Raw genomic sequence first — 20,960 nt, 5'->3', positions numbered from 1 at the left:
TCTAACAAAAATGTTAACAATGACAAGGTGTGTTTTCACGAGGAGTGCCGTAGCAATTTCTGTTTCCAGTCTTTATGCAAAGCCAAAATAATCTGCTACTGGCCATAGGTTCATACTTAATAGACAGACTGGTGACAGATAATGGTATTAATGTTCTTATCTAACTCTTGGAAATAGAGCAAATAAGGGGGTAACCTGGTAGTTCCCCTGGTAGAGTTGTTGCCCCACATATAGGTGTCCTTCTTACATTGGTCGTGGGTTTGGGTCCGACCTGTGGCCCTTTGCTTCAAGTCATCCTCTCTCTCTCTCCACCTTTCCTGTCCATCTTAAGCTGTCCTATGAAATAAAGGCAAAATTGGACCCACTTGCATCAATGGTTCTGACAGAAAGGTGTCAGAACACACAGTGCATTGTTGCGTATGGTGCTTCGGTGTATATTTAATAAAAAAGAGAATGAATGAGCGTTTTACCTATAAATCCCAATATCAAATTATTCTTTAGGTAAATCCATCCCCAAATCTTTTCAGAAACAATGTCCTGGTCACTCCGAATAATCCACAGTCCATGCTGTAAACATTTTTTTATTGGAACTATTTTCTACCAAAGAAATAATCCCCATGAAAACTGTAGACTGTGTGTTCTGTGGATTATCCAGAGTCACTGGGACACAAGAGATGTTGAGATTTTTTATTTTATATTTCATTTCTCATTGTATTGGTGTGGCAGCAGAAATCTCAGGGAAGGATATCTCAAAAACTTCAAAAACTAAATCTTAACCTTCATGGCTAGATACCACTACAGCTGTTTGTAATTTGGGTGAAGCAACCCTTTAAACTCAAACTATCTAAATAATTAGTACAGCTTGCTAGCTTTTGTGGAGAAATTAATAGAAAAAAGGAGTGATGGTTTTACTACAGTCTATCTTTAGATAACTGGTGAAATAAATCAGGGGGTTAGCTACAGCATTACCTTACCTGTTCCCAGGTGGCCCCTCTAGAGAATGGCAAGACACCATAAGGAGACCCCATTTGTTTGGGGTGCTTGTCCTCTACAACAATGTGGATAAGGTTATCACATTTGATATTAAGAGAGAAGGTTTGCTCATTTGATTCCAACACACTTTGATAGGAACAGCATCTGTTCCATTAGTTCGATATTCATGGCTGCAGCTCGCTGGGCCTCGCCCTGTCTGTCATCTCCGTACAACGGCAGATCAAAGCTTTCTGTGTCTGCAGGCCGGGGCGGGGAGCACACTCCTGCTTTATAAGGCCATGGTGTCAGCGGTGCTCTGTGTCTTGTTAGCTTTCTTAGATCCTGCGTGATGTGGAGATGTCTTATGCTATCTATCACTCGTGCACATGCATGCAGACACGCACATACACATCAGAGTGATTGGTCAAGCTTTGCTGTTTAGTTGAAGCCTCTGGCGAATGTTTAGAACAAAAGGTGATCAGGTTTACGTCTGTCTTTCTGCGTCGTATGCTGTTTTGGCCGTATAGCTTTATTCTGTTTATATTCTGGCACTTGGTTATGCATTATGTTGGAGAGATAATCATGTTGCTTTATTTTCTAGGTCATGATATCAGTGAGCATCCATGATGACATTGAGTTTATAGCAGACCAACTCTTCTGTGGGAGGGGCTGTGGTGGTCTTTAAAAAGTAATGAAGCTATGTATGTGTCGGATTCATGAGCATGCTAAATGCAGAAGGGAATGGACACATTATCAATGGATCTGGGGTACACCATCGATGCACCAAGTATAACTGTGTATGGTGGATACACACAAACACACAGCGGGTGATGTGTGGCCTCAGTTTCACCTCAGTGATGTTGGTAAAAGACAGAGCATAATTTAAAGGGCCAGTTTACTCAAAATACAAAATAATAAATAACATTCAAGAAATTCAACAGAAAACTGCCTATCAAGGTTGTGGACTGTGTGACACGGACATATTGATGTTTTTACGTTTTTTTTAAGTTATTATAAACTTATTTTAAACTTAAATGATTCAGTCTTACTGATGTTAAGATGATGATGATTTCTATGTATATAGTATGTATAAAATATATATATATATATATAGATGTACATACCGGTATATACATTTCTATAAATATTTTTTTTCTTTTCTTTTGGTATATAAAAAAGGCTTGTAGTGTTTTATTTTTATTTATTCTTTACTTTCTAAGTGTTCATTTCTAGTATTGGCTGACAGTGTAGCCTATATGTTAAATTATTTAACATGCTAAATAATATTTAACTTAAATATTCTTTAACTAGGTTATTTAACAAAGCAGCCTTCTGAGTATCTTTGCATGACCAAATCAGTGTAAACTTAAAAATTCACTATATCGACTGTCATATTGGTAACTTTTCCCCCTTTAAATTGGTATCGGTATCAATCTCAAAAAACCCATATCAGTCTGGCTCCAGTACTGTACCAAACCATCACATTCTTCTCAAGTTATGTTGTTCCCTCCAGCCATATACCTCCTAAAGCTCTCCCATTTTTCCTTAACCATATAATCTTTCTTTTGATCATGTTTTCTATTCTCCTTTGCGCTTTATGCTGTATTATTTTGTATTTTATCATTTCATACTTGCCTTTATGCTTTCCTGTAATGAACTTTGTAAACTTTGAAAATAGCATTTAACTAAACAATGTTTCTTATTTTGTTGTCCTTAAAATCTCAAAAAGTTATTGGCAGATTTTTATTGGAATGTGCTGGCAAGTTAGGTCAGTGTCTAAGGAGGATGTGATTAATGTTTGGCAAGGAATAGCACTACCAAGTGGCCAGTTATGTAACATTTAACATTTTGCCTCATAACTCCCGGAGGTGTAGAGGAATATAATTCGAATAATATCATATATATAATATACTTTTTTGGTTCAAGCTGATCATTAAAAGCCGACAATTCATCCTACAAACTTCATCCAGTCCTCACCAAATGTGGTATATAACATAGTTGGGTAAGGTTTCTATACAATTATATTATAATTGGTTTCTAGATGGGCTGTTTGACATTAATGCCATAAGTCTAAAGGATGTCCTCTTGCAGCAAGCACAGAAACTAAAGAGAAAAAATGAGAGAAATGGCAAATGAGCTGCTGAGTCTATGCTGGAGTCTCTGTTCTATGTCAGTTACGTGTGGCTGTACTCTATCAGTGATGTGACGTCTGCGGCAATCAGTTCCTGCTATCACTCTCATTCTCCTCTTCTTCCATGATGCACAACAGTGAAATAATGAACAAAGTGGCAACACCCTGCTAGGATGTACTAAGACCACTCATCTCGCCTGTCTCCAGTCCTCCATGACTGTTTGTTCATCATTAACCAATGAAGTGAACCATGCTGCGCTGCAGTCCGCAATAAGTCTCGCCATCAGATACCAGACTGGAGACAGAGCTATGGGTTGGAACTCGCCTCTCTGACAAAACACATTCTTTGCTTTAAGATAGTGTAAATGCTAGTGACAGCGTGGACTTGTATTGACATAACACAGAGTAAACAGTTAGCATCGCACTCAGTGTTGAGACAGCCATAATAGCTCCAGAACTAAGCATCTTCTTCTCTCTGCAGGCAGCCACCCCACAGACCAAAGAGAGATACTGATTATAACTGTTTAATATAGATTTAAGAGTTTTGCTTTATCAGAATGGACACATGTTGTTTGGTTAGTGGTGTGTTAAGCAGTCCAGGGACAGGAATATAAATACACACACACACACAGAGTAAGTGTGAGATAAGAGAGGGGGGTGTTATAACACTGTATAGCGGTAATGCCCAACTGTCAACAAATGTTCGTACAGTTGAATTGTCAGTGTTTAGGTCGGTCTGGTTGAGTTTGCATTTGTACTACTACCAGTTGGTGTGGAAGAAGCTAGACTTTTCAATCTTTTATGCATTACTTTTTACTTTTTCAACCAATAGTTATCTAAAAGTATGGAAGTCCGCTTTGCTGTGTGTGCGGGAGATCAGTCGATCAACCCACAGTGAAACACCGCTGCGGGTGGGGCTGAGCCTCTGGCGAGCAGAGAGCAGTGGAGAGCCACAAACTCTCCACGCCACTGCAAGTGCAACAAAAGCCGCACAAACAATAATCAAATATGATTAATTCATTAATGTAATCTGCGCAAAAGATGTAGATGACGAAATTAAACACTAAACAGAATGCAGTTCATTCAGGTAGGAGAATCCTGGAATTTCACTGGTATTGACTACTAAATTTCTGGTATTGTGACATCTGTAGCAAAAAGTAATGCATTACTTTTCTCTTACTATTTCAACTATTTATCAATTACTTTGAACTTTTATTTCAACTATTCACCCATTACCTTTACTATTTCAAGCATTTATTCATTACTTTTAGCTTTTTTTTATTTCACCTGTTTATCCATTAACATTTGTTGATTATATTACCAGTTTATCCATTCTTCGGGTAAACCATTTACACCATTTATTGCTACTTTTAGCTAACATTGTGACAAATTTACCAAAGATCAGCATCACACCAATTTGTAATCCTGTGTGGATGGTCGTTTCCCTCTTAAACACAAATATACGTATATTAAAAAATATATATAATATATTAAAATGATTAAATAAATTATAATTTTAGTTTTTTCAAGTTAAAGACTCCACAATATTTCCACATACTCAGTGCCAACTGCGGAAATACCCCATCCCCTGGGACACAAGTACCCCTGGTTGGGAATCACTGTCTCTGTTCACAGGAAACATAACCATTTGAAAACGTGCGAATATGACGTGGCCAGTGTTTAAGAGGTGGCTCGCGAGAGGTTGTGGGTGTTCACAGACGATACTACCGTAAAAACAAGCAGCTCAGTATTCCTTTGTCATCCCCTCCTTCACGTTGAGTTGACTGGTGCCCTCATCCCGTGTTTCTCCACAACACTTTTCTCATCTCCAGCCCTCCCCTGCTTCATCTGTCCATTCGCCCTTGACTGTTGGGCAATACACCATCTGCCAGCGGACACCGCACATGGACAGAGGGCATTAGCCATTATGTAACTGCACTCCTGCTACTCCTCCTCATCACTTCCTCCCCCTTAAGAGCCATAGAGCAGGGGGGAGAGGAGGGAGATGGGACCCCTGGGGGCCTCCGGTGATGAACACAGAGCCACTGGGCCTTGACACAATCAAACAGCGACTTCATAACTTACCACTACTACGCTACTTGGTGTTTTTGGCACTTTGATTTGATAGATTAGACACATCAGCTTGAGTTTGAGAAAAAATCAAATTGAAATCAAGGTCCACTTACTTTCTTGAGCTTTCAACAACATCTCATGGTTGATGGAAAGACTCATACAGAGATAAGAGTGTAGTTTCATGCTCAACTTCACCTAATATTTATTTGAAATGATCATTCGCATTTCTCTTTTATTTTTGGTTTATATATATGAAGTGCACTTCTTAAAGAGAGCAAATGTCTAATATTAGAAATATATTGGTGAATAATAAAATCAGGATACAAGTTTTTAAAAAAACTTGCTGACTTACATCACACATTTTATAACATGAACACTGTGAACCTTGTCTCTTCTGACATGTTTATTTCAGTCCCTCCATGTCATCATCACCACACATATTGGGAGTGTAGTGAGTGTATGCGCTCAGATTTGTGTGTGCCTGAGGGGTTTGTGTGCACATTTGTGTGTTTGTTTCTGTGGGTCTGTCTCCGCTCCCCCATGAGCTAAAGGATGCTACTGAAGTCAACTTGGGTTTTATACACACACACACACACACACACAAACACACATACACATACACACACACACACACAGAGATATAAGACTTGTCACATCCTGAGCCCTGACGCTCAGTGACATGGCCCATTAATAGGAGGCCCAATTCAATTTCTTCCTTCCCTCTGTGGCAGCTTACAGTGACAGCCATGCATCATGCTCGCAAGCCACCAACTAGGAGCTTTATGTCCCATAAAAAACCTCTGTGCTGCCTTGCCCTGTCCCCACCCAACCCCCCCTTAACAAAGTCCACAGGCTGAGAGGAACGGATTGGATTTGAGAAATGTAATTCATTTGTTAGTTTATAAAAGTACTGCAGGAGGGTCTTATCTGCATCCCCAGCCACAAAGCTTGATTTTATAAGACGGACACTGCATTTACAGTTTAGGAGAATCTTAGCTGTCAGGCATGTGTATGTTTGCCTGTGTTGAAATTAATGGGACTTAGAGAGTATTTTTAAGTTTTTGTTGCCTTCTTTGAAATTTTGCAATGTGTATTAGCTATAAAAACGGGCATTTGTTCTATCTATGTCTTTAATGTGTTTCCGAGTCAGAGCATTCACTGACAGTTCAATGTCATCTCTCCCATCTTCCCCTTTATTTTTTTCTTTAACATCAAAACAAACATGGCCACATAGCAACACAGTATGCATAATAGATTTCCAAAACATATTTTCTTTATATGTCCCTCTCAGCTTCCCTTCTACATCATACATCAAATTTTGTAGTGAAAAAAGTGAAAAGGTTTCCTTTTTTTTAATTTGAGTCTCACTCATATCACACTGAGTTTGAGTGACATGGTCACTGATCTAAGTCTAATGCTGAAAAAATTAGAAAGTCAATAAAACTCTGATCCTTCAACAACCACTTTTAAAGAAGAGAGGGAACGAGAGAGAGAGAGAGTTGTCATTTCAGTTTAATTGAGACTGCCACACACTGAATCCCGAGGCAGGAAACACTTAATAGGAGCCTCCCAGTTTATTCCCACGCTTGATTGAATGAGCTAGATTCTCTGGAAGTCAGCTGCTTGTTTATTGTTACTGACACATGGAAAATGGGGAGAAATGTGTCAGGTTTAGGTGAAATGGCCTTAGTCCTTTTATTGTTTTATTGGTTGGGAGTACATTCATTTTAGGGAATCCCCTCTTATGTCCTAAACAGATATATCTTAATAATTCAGATTGTTGTTGTCTGAATTATCTGTCTACTTTCCAGCTGAGTTGGAAATCTGAAAAGATGGCTGAGGATGACGAGCTGTAAGGTTTTCATTTAGCACTGCCATGGCTTTTAATGCTAAATGAACCATGGCCTGAGGCAATTAATTAAGACTAAAAGAGATTGAGATTAAAATTGGTTTACGTAAAAAAGAAGGATGCAGTAAATTGTTTTGCAGATGTAATTTCATAAATGGGTTCATTAAAGTAAGTGATCCACTCGGATTTTCATTTTGTCACGTTTAAGGTCATGCTGAACTGTATCACTGTGTATGTATTTATTTCTGCAGTATATACATCACACTGAAGAACAAATAGAACAAAAAACATTAAAAATAGGAACAAATCACTTTCTTCCACCGACATTGCAATTCTTACGTAAACCAGTTTTTTTTCCCTTTCATAAAAACCACTGTCTGCTTTAAATTATGGAAAGAAAATCCTCCTGTAGAGAAACAAAATGAATGATGTGCTACCATGTCAGCCAGTCTGTGCTGTATTAAGGATATTGTGATTTGTCGTGTCACCAATGCCACCAGGGTCAAGCCGGCATTTTCTTCTCTAACCCATATGTCACCTTACAGTGTGACAAAATGCAATTTCCTTGACAGCGAGCCATCCTATCCCATGCATGTGTCATCGACTGTTACAGGCAAGGTCACTGTCAGTGCCCCCACGGTCCTCCATACGTGGTGTGTCCTTCGTGACTGTGTGGTCAAGACTCACAAGCAGGAAGGTATCGGCACTCTAGATGATTAAAGAATTGGATTCCTCTTGATACATGTATCACAGAGGCAGCTAGAGATCATCTTCTGTTATATATACTGCACTATTTCTACACCTCAGTCAATACATTGTCTAAAAGTAAATAGGTGCATCCGCCCAGCTCCATTAAAGGTGACTTTAAACAACTCTCAACCTGAATGTTGACTTGCCAGCTAGGAAGACTTAACAGTAAATAAGACAGCTTTCTCCTCCTTTGGTAGAACAACCTCCTGTACCTCTGTGCGCCAAGCTAACACGTCCTGGACCAGTCGGTCCACTGAATATACAGAACCGGTAAAACAATCAATGAGCCGACTCCTAAAAGGTCAAAGTCACAGAGAATTACTGGGATTAATAATTGCTATGTAATTACTGAATGTCAAATTGTAATCCCCTTACACTGGTCATTACTGTAAAAAGTCACGACACTACTGTAACACGTTAGGAAGTAATGCGTCAGTATCCAACACTGCATATAAACTGCAAGACAACATACACATCACATGTTATAATGTGGTAGAAATGTACATAATATATTATCAGTGCGATGAATTTTCCAGAAAATGCACAATGCCATGATGTATATTGATATCACAAAGTAAAATAGATGTATTGTGATCGAGGATTTTATCTGTATTGCTCTGGGATGGGATGGGATGACTCATGCTGCTTAACACACAAACACAAACACAGTATGGATACCTATGTAACATTTAAAAGCCATTCAAACAACAGGGCCACAAGGATGCACAGTATTGATACGTTTTAAAACAGCGTTTCTGTCTTTGGGTTAATGAAAAGATTATTTTCATTCATATTTTATATTACAGCTTGCAAGGTTTTCTTTTTGTTGTTTGTTTTTTTACCCAATGAGATTTTTGCTTTTTTCATATACCAGTGAGTCTGCTGCTAATGCAACAGGAAGTGAACCGTTCTCAAGTTATGCGGCCACTCTTTCACCCTCAAGATGTTGTTGTGTGTGAATGTAAGGGTGTATATATATATATATGTGATATATATAATAATATTATATATATATATATTAATATTTTTTTTTTTTTTTTTACAGGAAGATGGTGACGTGCAAACCACATACCATCTTCCTGGTATAAATAAAACAAACCCAAGAGCCATTTTGTGTACAGTGAGAGAAGCTATAGCAGCTGCTATTTTCACAGGGAATCCAGGCATGAAATGTGTTATGGAGCATCATAACGAGTTGAGAGAAGTGGACATTCAGGCTGCATTTGATGTAGATAAACATAACAGTGGTAAATATGTGATGGTGTGAATCACTTGGGTGAGCAAACACAATGTGCTGCAGCCAACTTCCATTTTCAGCATTTTTTATTTTTTTTGCTAGCTACATAGTTACATATTTATCAATTCCAACATAAATAACAAACATCTTCCTTTCTCAGAATAGTAACATGGGTACACAAATGCTCACTAGTTCCATTTACCTGTATAGTTTTTTTTCTGGTCTTCACAGATCATGGAAGAGTTCATATATTTTGATGAATTTGATGAAAATAAAAAACACAGAACAACAATAGACACATTTCCCCAAAGCCTGATAATATTTTTTTTGTAGATTTGTCCTTTCAAAATAAAACATTTTGTACACCGAGACCACCAGAGACAGAGAGAGACTCACTGTGGATAAGATGTACAATAGCAGCATCTTTCTTCTCTAGACACAGTAGAGCGTGATGAATCCTCGTGGGCTTAACAGAGCTGTCATGTTTCCTTAACAGCTTCATCACAGCTTTCCCCTCATAGCTCCAAGAAAAAAGTGGATCACAGGATCTTCATGTTTGCAAATCTGTATGTCTCAAAATCTGCAGACATGAACGAGCTACGGCTGATGATAAGACAGACTGAGAAAACCTTTTGAGCATAAATGAGAAATGCACGGCATGCCCACAGCTGCTGTGATTTTGCCATGATGCTGCAGTTTAAAACAAACTTCTCAAACTTCTTCTTGTCACAATTAACAAAAGAGCTGCTGAGTGCTGTTTTCATTGATTCATGCTTCTGTTTCTCCTCACTACTATCTCTCATGCCTCTCTCCATTCTCCAGTACAAACAAGTGGAGCAGTACATGTCGTTCCACAAACTACCAGCCGACTTCCGACAGAAAATCCATGACTACTATGAGCACAGATACCAGGGCAAGATGTTTGATGAAGAGAGCATCCTGGAGGAGCTTAATGAGCCTCTGCGCGAGGTATGAAAACACCCAAGCATCCACTTGCTCATTCACCCACAAATACACACACTTCTCAGCTCTCCCACAGAGTAAGTGGACCAGAATAAATTGATTACAACAGCTGTAGTCTCCTTCTGCACAAAAAAACACATAACCTGGTAGTTAAAAATGTAATTTCCAGAACTTTCTGTATCGATTTACTTACTTACTGCAAGGTAGTCACCTGAACTTACTTAAAATTACTGAATTTTAAAAGAAAGAAACAGAAAAGTTTTTCATGCTGCCAACAGAAACTCCATGTTTACTCCAGTAGAGAGATAACAAGGTCCGCTTGCTTCAAAGGAAACACAAACTGAGATAGACAATCTTATGACATCCAATACAACATTATGATCCCACGCCGTTTCCTATTACCATAAAGGAAATCGTCAACTTCAACTGCCGTAAGCTGGTGGCCTCCATGCCACTGTTTGCCAACGCTGATCCCAACTTTGTGACAGCCATGCTGACCAAACTGAGATTTGAAGTCTTCCAGCCCAAAGACTACATTGTCAGAGAGGGCACCATCGGCAAGAAGATGTACTTCATCCAGCACGGGGTGGTCACCGTCCTCACCAAAGGAAGCATCGGCATGAAGCTGATGGATGGATCCTATTTTGGTGGTATGTCACTGTCTTTGTCACCTTAGGATCATCATTTACTGCTCTATTCTATTGTGTTCTGTTCTATCTTATTATGTTCTGTTTATAACAACAAAATAGAAGGATGAAGCAGGATGGAACTTAATTTAACATAACAGAAAGAAGTTTAATATAATAGAATGATAGGATAGAACAGAACAGTTATATTCTACTCTGTTCTTCTACTATATTCCATTTTATTCTGTTCTTAACACAATGGAACAGAATAATAGGATTGAAGATAACTGAGTAGAGTAAAACATAATATAACATAACAGACTAGAATAGAACAACATGGAAAGGAACATAACACAACATAAATAATAGGGTAGAACATAATATAATATAAGAAATTATTTTATTCAATGCTTGCAGGCATTTACACTCTGTTTACACTTCGAAATCTGCTACATCCAAATGAAATCCACTACAGTAATATCACAAATGTCTTTACTATTTACATAAAAATATTGTAGCAACAAACAGATAAAGGGAATAAAACAGCACCCTGACATTCTGCTTGGACTTTTTGTGCAGTCCTGCCTCACAGCTAACTTCTGTCCCACTTTCTCAGGCTGTTGTTTCTCTGTGGTTGTTTAAAAACCTGTGGTGCTTCTGCTGCTATCGCCACCCATGAACCCACACAGGCGTGCACAAACACACACACACAGTTTTATGTCTTGTGGGTTGATGGTTTGGGCTGCATTTTTAACATCCGGTGCTCTCTGCAGCGGACCGCAGTTCATCGGCAGTAATGTTGATGTGCCAGCAGCCAAAGGGCACTGTTGGAGTGGTAAAGACACACACGCACGTACACATCACACATACACTCATCCAATTAATAACAGCTAATTAGCACAGCACAACGGTGATGATAGGCACCATTTGTAATAGTCCTTCCTGCCTTCAGGGAGGAAATCACAGGTCTCTTCATAGGCTTGAACTGGAGGGACAACATGGTTTAACCACAGCAGGGTGGTGCAGTGCTGTGTGTATTTATGGTAAAATCTCTCAATTAGTTAGTAGCAGGAAGTACATAGTGATGTCAGGCCAAACGTGACTTTGTTCCAATTCATATTTATAGAATGTATTAAGATTAGGGGTTAGAAACATTAGGAGTCAGACAAAGAGTGTTGATTACACATGCTACAGAAAAGCAATACTGTATCTCCTGTCATTTCGATTTCTTGGCCTGTACTATTGGCACACGTTCCTCATTGGTAAACCTTGGTTGGATCGGTTCCATTATTGTATTAATACATTTAGAAATGAGACAGAGCTTTGCATACTATTTTCTATGGCTGTAAATGCAGCTGAGTCTGCAGCTTTTGGCTATTTCAGAATCAGAATCAGAATCAGAAATACTTTAATAATCCCCGTGGGGAAATTACTTGTTTGTTGTTTATTTCTTTGGAAGTTACTATCTGGAAACACATTGTACCCCTTGTTCATCCATCACTTAGCATTTGTTCATTAAATAACTGTTTTATGCTTGCCTAAATTGGATTTGGTAACAATATTTGGAGTTTTGTAGATTTGCAAATTCACTAGCTGACTATTAGTCTGCAGAGGTTTGTGTTACTGCTGTTGTGACTAGTCTGAACTGCCAAAGCTTTCCCAATATGTTGCCTCAAAGTCACTTTTGTGTCTTGTAATTAAAATAATTTATATTTATATATAAACTGCAGATGGAGCGGCTTATGTAGTTAACTGATTATCTATGAACTGGCATACATTTTCTGAACGAGAACAAGGGAGAGAATATGTTTATATGAGTACCAGAAACAGGATGAGTTTCACTGGGAACATATCAGGCAATAAAACTGTAAAAGAGGATTTAGGAAATTATAGTTTCTACTAATGGGAACAGGAAACAGTGTATCTGAGGCTAAAGGTCAGTCATTAATGCACACAGTGCTTGGAATATTCAAATCACTGCTAAAATTCACTGTACCCATCCTGGATTTCTCTGTATTTTTAATGATATTTGAGGATGACAGTTGTCCCATCCACAAGCTATAAATGGTTACCCAGTGGTTTGGACAGCTTTTTAATGCCGCCCCGATGGTTTCATTAGTTATCCACATCCAGCACTTCCCACTAATGATACAAGTAAAATGCAAATGGTTGTGTTATGCATAACAAGGAAGATCCCAAGTGACAATTTATGAAAGGACATCTGGGGCTTCTTTTGGATTTTTCCACCAAGCTCACAAAACTGTTGAATCTGTAACACTTAAAACTTTCTCGAACATTACTAGACAAAACTCAGAAAAAAATAAAATGTGTAAACTTGTAACTTAATATGTATTTACACTGACATTTAGCTAATTTGACTATGCTTTATATTTAGAATCAACAAATTCATCAGTAGACAGAGTAATACTATGACTACATGTCGTAGTTGTGTGTTGTGTCTAAAGAGCTTTACATCCCACAGCTTTTACTTCCATTAAGCTGTAGAGCGTCTATCTGCAGAGGCTATTAATCATTAATCTACTGAGGATATATAAATCCTTTATCAAATAGGCAAAACACATGGTCATGCCCAAGGTCACACTTAAATAACCTCTGAATAAAAAGCTACTGTATCTTGACTCATAGTCGGTGAGTGTGTGTCAGTGTATGTGAATGTACCGTATGTACAGTATGCATCTGTTGTATACAGACAGTCTGAGTGTTTATATGCAAGGGAAGACACCCTGAAAATGTCTGGCAGTTGAGGCGTAGATCAGTGGTTTTCCGGGAATCAAACGGGGTCCTTGAGGGCGTTGTCAGGATCCCCAGCAGAAATAAATGATTTTCACAGTTTTTGGCGGTTGGAACAAGGGAAGAATTAGGCTTGGCTGTTTAGATTGATTGTAATTTTTAGTGATCCCAGTTTGATCATTGATTGACTATGAAAACTTTATTATCTTCAAACCTAAAAATAAAATAAAAAATATTCCTTAAGACAAAACCCACTCAAATTGGGGCTCTGTAGTCTAATGTGCATCTATTGTGGGGGTCCAAGACATGAAAAAGTTTGGGAACCCCTGGCCTAGATCCTGCCATGATGGTTGATCTTACAACTTTTTTTTGCCTCAAAAGAATAGTTAGAAATTTTCTTCAATATTGATACCATGTCATGTCTGTGCAGTAAATAGGAAGCTAGAACCAGCAGCCAGTTAGCTAGTAGCTTAGTATAAAGACTGACTATTATTTTTATGCTTTTAAATGATATCCATAGGTTTGTGTGTCTTCAGTTTTTCTTGAAGCCCTCCTGGTTTATTTGGTTTCTGAAGCACCCTGCTTGCTGCTGGAGACACCACAGTCACGAACACTCAGTAACAGTCCTTGTGTTTCGTTATTTTTCTCCCTTTCCCACAGAGAGTCAGAGGAGGTTGACCTTTTTTTGGGGGGAGGGGGGCATATGGTTGTCAAGACAGTCAGCTCCAGCCCATAAAAGAAGCTAGAGAGAAGAAGATACTGGGGGAAAGGGAGGCGAACAACTGAACGTAATGAAGCTTAGCTGCACATCTCCAAATATAGAGTGTGAGTCCTTCACACAGCTGTCAGTGCTGGAGGAAATACTCTGTTTTTCTGTCAGTGGGTCAGACTGACTACACACAGCCACTGCATGCAAAACCAATTTCATTCTGAGCACACATTTGTTTAAGGCCTGGAATTTCAGCCCAGACTTTCAAACGCTTGATGAATCCAAATATTTAAATGACTGAAATGACCCTGAACGTTTGGGCCAAAGTGTATGGAAAACAATCAAACTTATTGCACATACAGTATCCTAAAGTGATATTTAGAGTGAATGTTTGGCTTAAGGTGGTATGAATTACTCACTTCTAGTAGTATTGATGCATATGGACATCAGCTCAGGCTACAAACCAAGAACTTCCTGACAAGACTTCAAGCCGCAAAAATTTTAATCGTCTTCAATAAAAGATCTTTTGTGCATGTTGTTTTGTAATAGTCTAATAGCGGGGATGCCATTTTCAGACTGCTTGACAAATCTCTCCTCATTTATAGCATCTCTGTTCTTTTCTCTATCACAGTATGACACCCGGAAATATGTCTGTCTGCCATCTTGTGATCTGACTGTGTCCTGTCTGGTTTCTCTTTCACCCCATCAGAGATCTGCCTGCTGACCCGTGGCAGACGGACGGCCAGTGTGCGAGCAGACACCTACTGTCGCCTGTACTCTCTCTCTGTGGACAATTTCAATGAGGTGCTGGAGGAGTATCCCATGATGAGGAGGGCCTTTGAGACAGTTGCCATTGACAGATTGGACAGGATAGGTAAGACTGCCACCTGGTTCAACAAAAACTCCACCAGTTGCTTTCATTTGATATTGTTTAACAATAAATTACAGTTTAACTTAGTGTTCATTGGTGTGTAAAGATGTCCAAACCTTTGTATAACTGGTCAGTAATAGTCCCAATGATTTATTTTGGATCTTGGTTTTTTTTGTGGTTAATTAGGGCAGAAGTGAACAGCGCCTTTCAAACTGCATGTTATCATTCCCAGTTTTCGGTCATGCCAAGCAATTTTCTCATTACTTGTTTTCACTTTGCCCATCCAACACAATGACAGGTACATTTATACACAGATAAATGTGGACATCTTATAGCTAAAGTTTTTATGCTAGCTTAAAGTTGTCATAAATACACATGCCTATCCAAACCATGGAGATTTGGTTTCAGTCTCACAGACAAGTCATCAAATCTCTGTCCATTCAATAAGCACACGTGAGTCCATGTGGCTTTTAATTTCAATCCCTTTATTGTAAATCTACAGTAAATACAAAAATGTAACAAATCAATCTTTCCATCCAGACCTAATATATGAACTGTGTCTTGGAGGTTTTGTCATGGATAATTGGCATTACGCTTCACTGATAAAAGCGACAGGTATGGTATCTGCATAAGCAGATGAAATCAAGCATAAGGAAAATGTATTCATTCATTAACGTGATGTCTTTGTCAAAACACTGCACTATCTGACAGCTGTGATTTACTGTATGGATGATCCTAACAAGGACAATGTGTGTGTTGGGGGAAGGAGTCGAAGCTAAAAATGTATTCATGGCTGTGAATCATTTAATATGTAAATTTATCCCAGCAATTTAATGTTTTTTCTGTGCATATATGCCATTTTGGAAATGTTATTTAACATATATTGAAACTTGTGGGTATCATGTCAGAAACTGCTGAGCAATGTGACTTTTTTTTTACCTTTGTACTCTCTTAGTTTACTGATTGAAAAAATGAATTGTTCAGCAGTGACTTTGGTTTAACATCTTTGGTTAGGATGCACACACACACACACATACAAACATTCACAGAGAATGCTTTATCCCAGTGAAGTCTTAGGTGCCCCTTGTTAGCAAAAAAAAAGAAACATGATATTTTTCTTGCCCCCCCAAGGTCAGCAGTGCTGCAGATGTCACATCCCCCTGTCACATGACCACACTTCACATGTTTACAAAAGCCCTGCACCCGCCACCTGCCAGCTGTTGCCATAGCAGCCAGATTCCACACATGAGCAGCCTTCAGTAATTCAGTTCACATATTTGGAGGTACTGACATGTCTGCTTAAGGGCCTTCCACCAACCAAATATTCCCATTGGGCTCCCTGTGTTCTTGATGAATATTAATCACTAATAATGTGTTCTTTTGTTTAGCTTTATCAGGAGTGTTTGTCAGAAGGCATCAGGCATCCGGATCAAACACTCCGATTAAGAAGACTTGTTAAGAATATGAAATGAAAATACAGACTTGCAAGTAATGATGCAAGCTTTGTTCCTTTTAAGCGTAAAGAATGATTGTTTGGAGTGTCTCCAAAAGATCCTCATTTTAAAATCCAGTGCGATGCAAAAAAACAAACTCAAATGTTTCGGTTCATTCACATTTAAGATTTTTTTGTTGAGCATCTGTGACCAGGTGTGCTTATTTAGGATCAGTTCCACCTGATGGAACATAATTACTCATATTTTTGATGCAACCAGGCTTGCTCCATCACCCATGCAGACATTTTCATACACACAGGTCCAGGTCTTGGACCTGTGAGCCAATCCTACATGGATAGGGGTAAATCCCTTGTCCATTGTCTTCATACCCTCAATGCATGAAAGTGTAAACACAGTGTCACATAAGATCAGCAGAAGATGTTGTAAAGCAGTGATTTAAGGGGGGGTGAAGGTGTTACTTGATAATGAATAGGCATTGTTATGAAAGAAACAATTCAACAGATGTGTGAGTTCTGCAAACGAGGAAGCTTCAGCTCACTAACTGCATCCACTTCAAAAGGATTCTTACCTCTAAGGCTTCATAACCCCCAGTAAGGCTCTGCACTGGCACCTGAGACAACTTTTGTGCCTACCTCCCTATCAGATGGTTGCCCTGTTCACTTTCAGCTCACTCTTAAGTGCCTGTAGAATGTGTTTGACCACTCGGCTGGTGCCACCAGACAGAGGCAGATAATCCTGCTGTAACCAGTTTCTAACCTTCTTTGAGGAATGCCTTGTGGTGCTCCTCGAGGAAGAACTCTGCGTTACCACTAGGCTTTTCCAGGCTGCAGCACAGTGAATGGGGATTCCACTCCTTCCTCTCCCCAGAGCCTGATAGAGAACCTCATCACCAAGCCCTGCCAAACTGTGTTTTTGGTTCACAGATGGAATCTGTGCAACATGCTCGGAGGGCACAGTAGTCACCACAGTCTGGATCTGCCTCCTCCTATTCTTCTCCTTCTGGCCAGGCAGCTGTCTGCTTTAGAGAGAGTAGAGAGAGAGTTCATCACCAGCCTTTTAGACCTCTTTGTTTCGTGGGTATCACTCGGGCTGTTGTGCTGACTAACAACCTAGCTTGCTTGCCAGCTCTCTAGACCGCCGTGTGCAACAGAGAACTAAGCTAACCACCAGTGACAGTAGTGCAGAAGAGCAATATGCGCTACTCAAGTTGCCAACAGTCACACTTCCCTACATGCCCATCTCCTGAGAATCTCTCTTCGTCCCCAAGATACAGCAGATGGTGGATCATCTGGGCGCAAATAAGAAGGTCCCAACTAGTGATGGGCATTCGATTAAATTGTCTTAGTCAGTCGTCGGGAGAATTAATGATCGATTTTCGATTAATCATTAATATTTTTATATTAAAATTCACTATTTATATGCTATATTCAAAATGCAATGAAAATACAAAAACACAGTGTGTTTTCCTCATTGAGATCGTTATTACAATATGAACAACTCTTGTGGCAGTTAAACCGGATCCGTTCAATGGTTACACTTGATATGCGCTACTGTGCTCTAAAGCAGCGGAGCCTACAGCTAGAAGCCGGTGCTCATAAACACAACTCCTCTGTGTCCGTGCTAACATCGAGTCGATGGTAGGAGACTGAGAGCAGGATGCACCGCCACTAACCAGGGTCGGATGCGCGTTGTTCAAGTGGTACATCATTTGATCGTGCCACGTGTTGTACTTATACAAACTTCGCAGGTTGGCAGTGAACTAGCATTGTTTAATCAAAAATGTCCCACCACCACACTTCGCCGTGAACCTCTGTCCTCTTCATGATTACTTTGAATACACGGAAAATCGAGGTAAACGAGTAGGCCTGTGCGTTTTTTTTTTTTCAAAATATCCCCTGTATAAAAATGTTTATATCCCGCATGCCACACAAAGCGAAATTCATTGCATTCCTCAAGACTCACACTACGCAACAGAACCTGCATTAGTTTTATCGATGAAAAATTAACGTCATCGACGAAATTCTTAATGATCAATTAATCGATCGTCGATTAATCATGCCCATCCCTAGTTTAGAGTCATAGAGATGATTTTTGTAAATGTCATCATTATTAAATGGCATTTCTCAAATTTCAGTTTGGATATATAGAACAAACTCACATATTAGCAAGTTAGCTTTTCCAGTTGGTTCAGCTAGCTACATAAAAGTTACATCTGGCAGTTCATGGGTGTACATATTTAGTACGAATTAATCTCTACATAAAATTGTGACATGTTTCAATTTGGTGATTTTTTAAAAACTCTACTTAGTAAACACTTAGGTTAGAACTAGGGAAGATTTGCACTTGCCCAGACTCAGCAAAAGGAAAGAGAACCTCTTTCATGAAATGTATGTTTTTCCCAAAAGCTCTGTTTCAGAATGAAGAGGAGGGTGAGGAAGATGAGAGTGATGATGAGGATGATGACAGTGGGACAGACCACTTTAACACTGAAAAGTCAGGGACTCAGCTGCAGAGATGTGAGCGTCATGGAGGTGTGAATTCAAGTCTTCCTGACACCTTTCAGACCAGCCACTTGCTGTTCTATGAGAGGTTCAAGGCGTACCAGGACTACATGCTCGGTAAGTAGACTAACTACACAAATGCAATATAATAATAATCCTTAGTTATTACATACCTTACCTTTGTCCTTGTATGTATATTTGGCCAAATCTGTGTAGGAGACTGTAAGCCTTCTGAAGTGAAGGCCTTCACAGCAGACTACCTGGAGAAGGTGGTGGAGCCATGTGATTGGTTGGCTTTGTGGTCTACTGATGTATTTGATGTTCTTGTGGAGGTAAGACCAACTTTTATACGTCTCTGTTAATATTGTAAATGCACAAATCCATGCTCAAAAACCAACTTTAAGGACATGGGTGTAGGACTCAGTGGCATCTAGCGGTTAAGTTGCAGATTGCAACCATTTGAATACAGCTCAGCCTTCTAAGTGTGTAGGACAAACTACAGTGGCTGCAAAACTCTTCCAAAAAGAAAATCTGGAGGCAATGTTTGGTCTGTCCATTCTGGGCTACTGTAGAAATATGACGGTTCAACATGGAGGCCTCTCTGTAGATAAAAACATCTCATTCTAAGGTAATGAAAACAGGAATATAGGCGAGTATACACTTATGAAAACCAACCTTTGAATATTATATTCCATTTCTGCCAATAGATCCTCCTAAATGTTACTCACTGGACCTTTAAACATAGACACATTTTAAATTATTAGATCCCAGTTTCTTCATGTGAATGACTAAAACAAGTTCATGCAACCACTTTCCAAAGCACGGTGCAGTAGGTCTCTTCCAGTCTTTGAGAATATTTTGTTTTTATTAGTACTATGTCTATCTATAGAGCTGTTTGATTGTGTAAAGGAACCATTAAAAAGTCTAAAGAGAGCTATGTCTCTGTTGGGAGAGAGAGTTCTATGTTAAACCCCATGAAAAAAGACAAAAAATCGTCAATCAAAATGGACCAAAATGTACCATAATTTATGTAAGGGATAATGCCCTTGTGCAATGGAAAAGTTCACCACTTCAATAAATAGGACGACCCTTAGATATGACTTAGCAATAGGAGACATTTCTGGTTCCCGACTTAACTGACATCTTGAAAATGTGCTGTCTGTTTACTTCACTGTAATGCAAATTATGTGCTTGCCAAAATAAGTAGCAGATATTTGTGAACACACTGTCTGTCAATATCCCCAGATTTCCTTAAATAAAATCGCACAATTTTAGGAGTTATTCATTGAAACTTTGTGAAAGGTTATTTTGGCGCACGACATGCACTCTTATTTTCCCTGGCATTGATGTCTTTCTTCAGCATCTGTGATGTAAAAACATAAGATTTCCACACATTCAAAACAGCAAAAGTGTGTGTCCTGCTCATAAATTTCAGTTATAAAATCCCACAGTGCAGGAAATGTCTTTCCTCCAGGGCTGCTCACAGCGCAGGTAAGAGTGATGGGTTAGTCACTGAACTGGGGAAAAAAAAAAAACACGCAGTAATATTGGACAATGAATGACAACATTTTGTGTAGGGTACAGCCCTATATAGCAGGGGAAGCCAGATCTGATCACAAGTGGTCACTGGAGACACGTGAAGACGCATTCTAATTTCGGGTGTAAACAGGCTCATGTCATATTTACCTATACACACATTCATACAACAAAGGCCATTACAAACAAAACCAAATTCATACACTATTCATTTATACATGAATAAAGATGACCAGTTGACCTGAAGAGTTATATTTTTATATATGCTGAAGTTGAATTATATTTAAAAGTAAAGCCACTGTTTGTTACACAGAATCATCGGATAATCCATAAATAAAATTAGGGGTGCACGATAATTATCGGGCCGATAACAGGAAATTCCCGATAACATATATCAATTTGTCAGCAACGCATTGCCCCACTCTCGATAATGAAGACCTGAATGCACCGCAGTGAATCGCTGCGTTCAAAGTGAACGTTGTATATATCACCAGTAAAAACAATGTTCTCGACTGGGAAAATTCAACGAATACCCCC

At 39.1% G+C, this 20,960-nt stretch overlaps 1 protein-coding gene across 1 annotated transcript in view; it reads left to right on the top strand.

Moving 5' to 3' along the window:
* Positions 1 to 20,960, top strand: part of hcn2b (hyperpolarization activated cyclic nucleotide-gated potassium channel 2b) — a 43,070-nt gene that overhangs the window by 17,815 nt on the left and 4,295 nt on the right. The window contains exons 5-7 of the mRNA XM_035653679.1: positions 9,835 to 9,981; positions 10,385 to 10,625; positions 14,771 to 14,935. Of these exons, the coding sequence (XP_035509572.1) occupies positions 9,835 to 9,981; positions 10,385 to 10,625; positions 14,771 to 14,935 (553 nt within the window). The remainder of the gene's footprint in view (positions 1 to 9,834; positions 9,982 to 10,384; positions 10,626 to 14,770; positions 14,936 to 20,960) is intronic.

The sequence above is a fragment of the Morone saxatilis genome, unplaced genomic scaffold (assembly GCF_004916995.1).
Source record: "Morone saxatilis isolate NCDOM2014 unplaced genomic scaffold, NCSU_SB_2.0 Contig12, whole genome shotgun sequence".
Lineage (NCBI taxonomy): Eukaryota > Metazoa > Chordata > Actinopteri > Moronidae > Morone > Morone saxatilis.
Note: the sequence above shows the minus strand (reverse complement) of the source record. Positions and strands in the feature narration are given on the sequence as shown.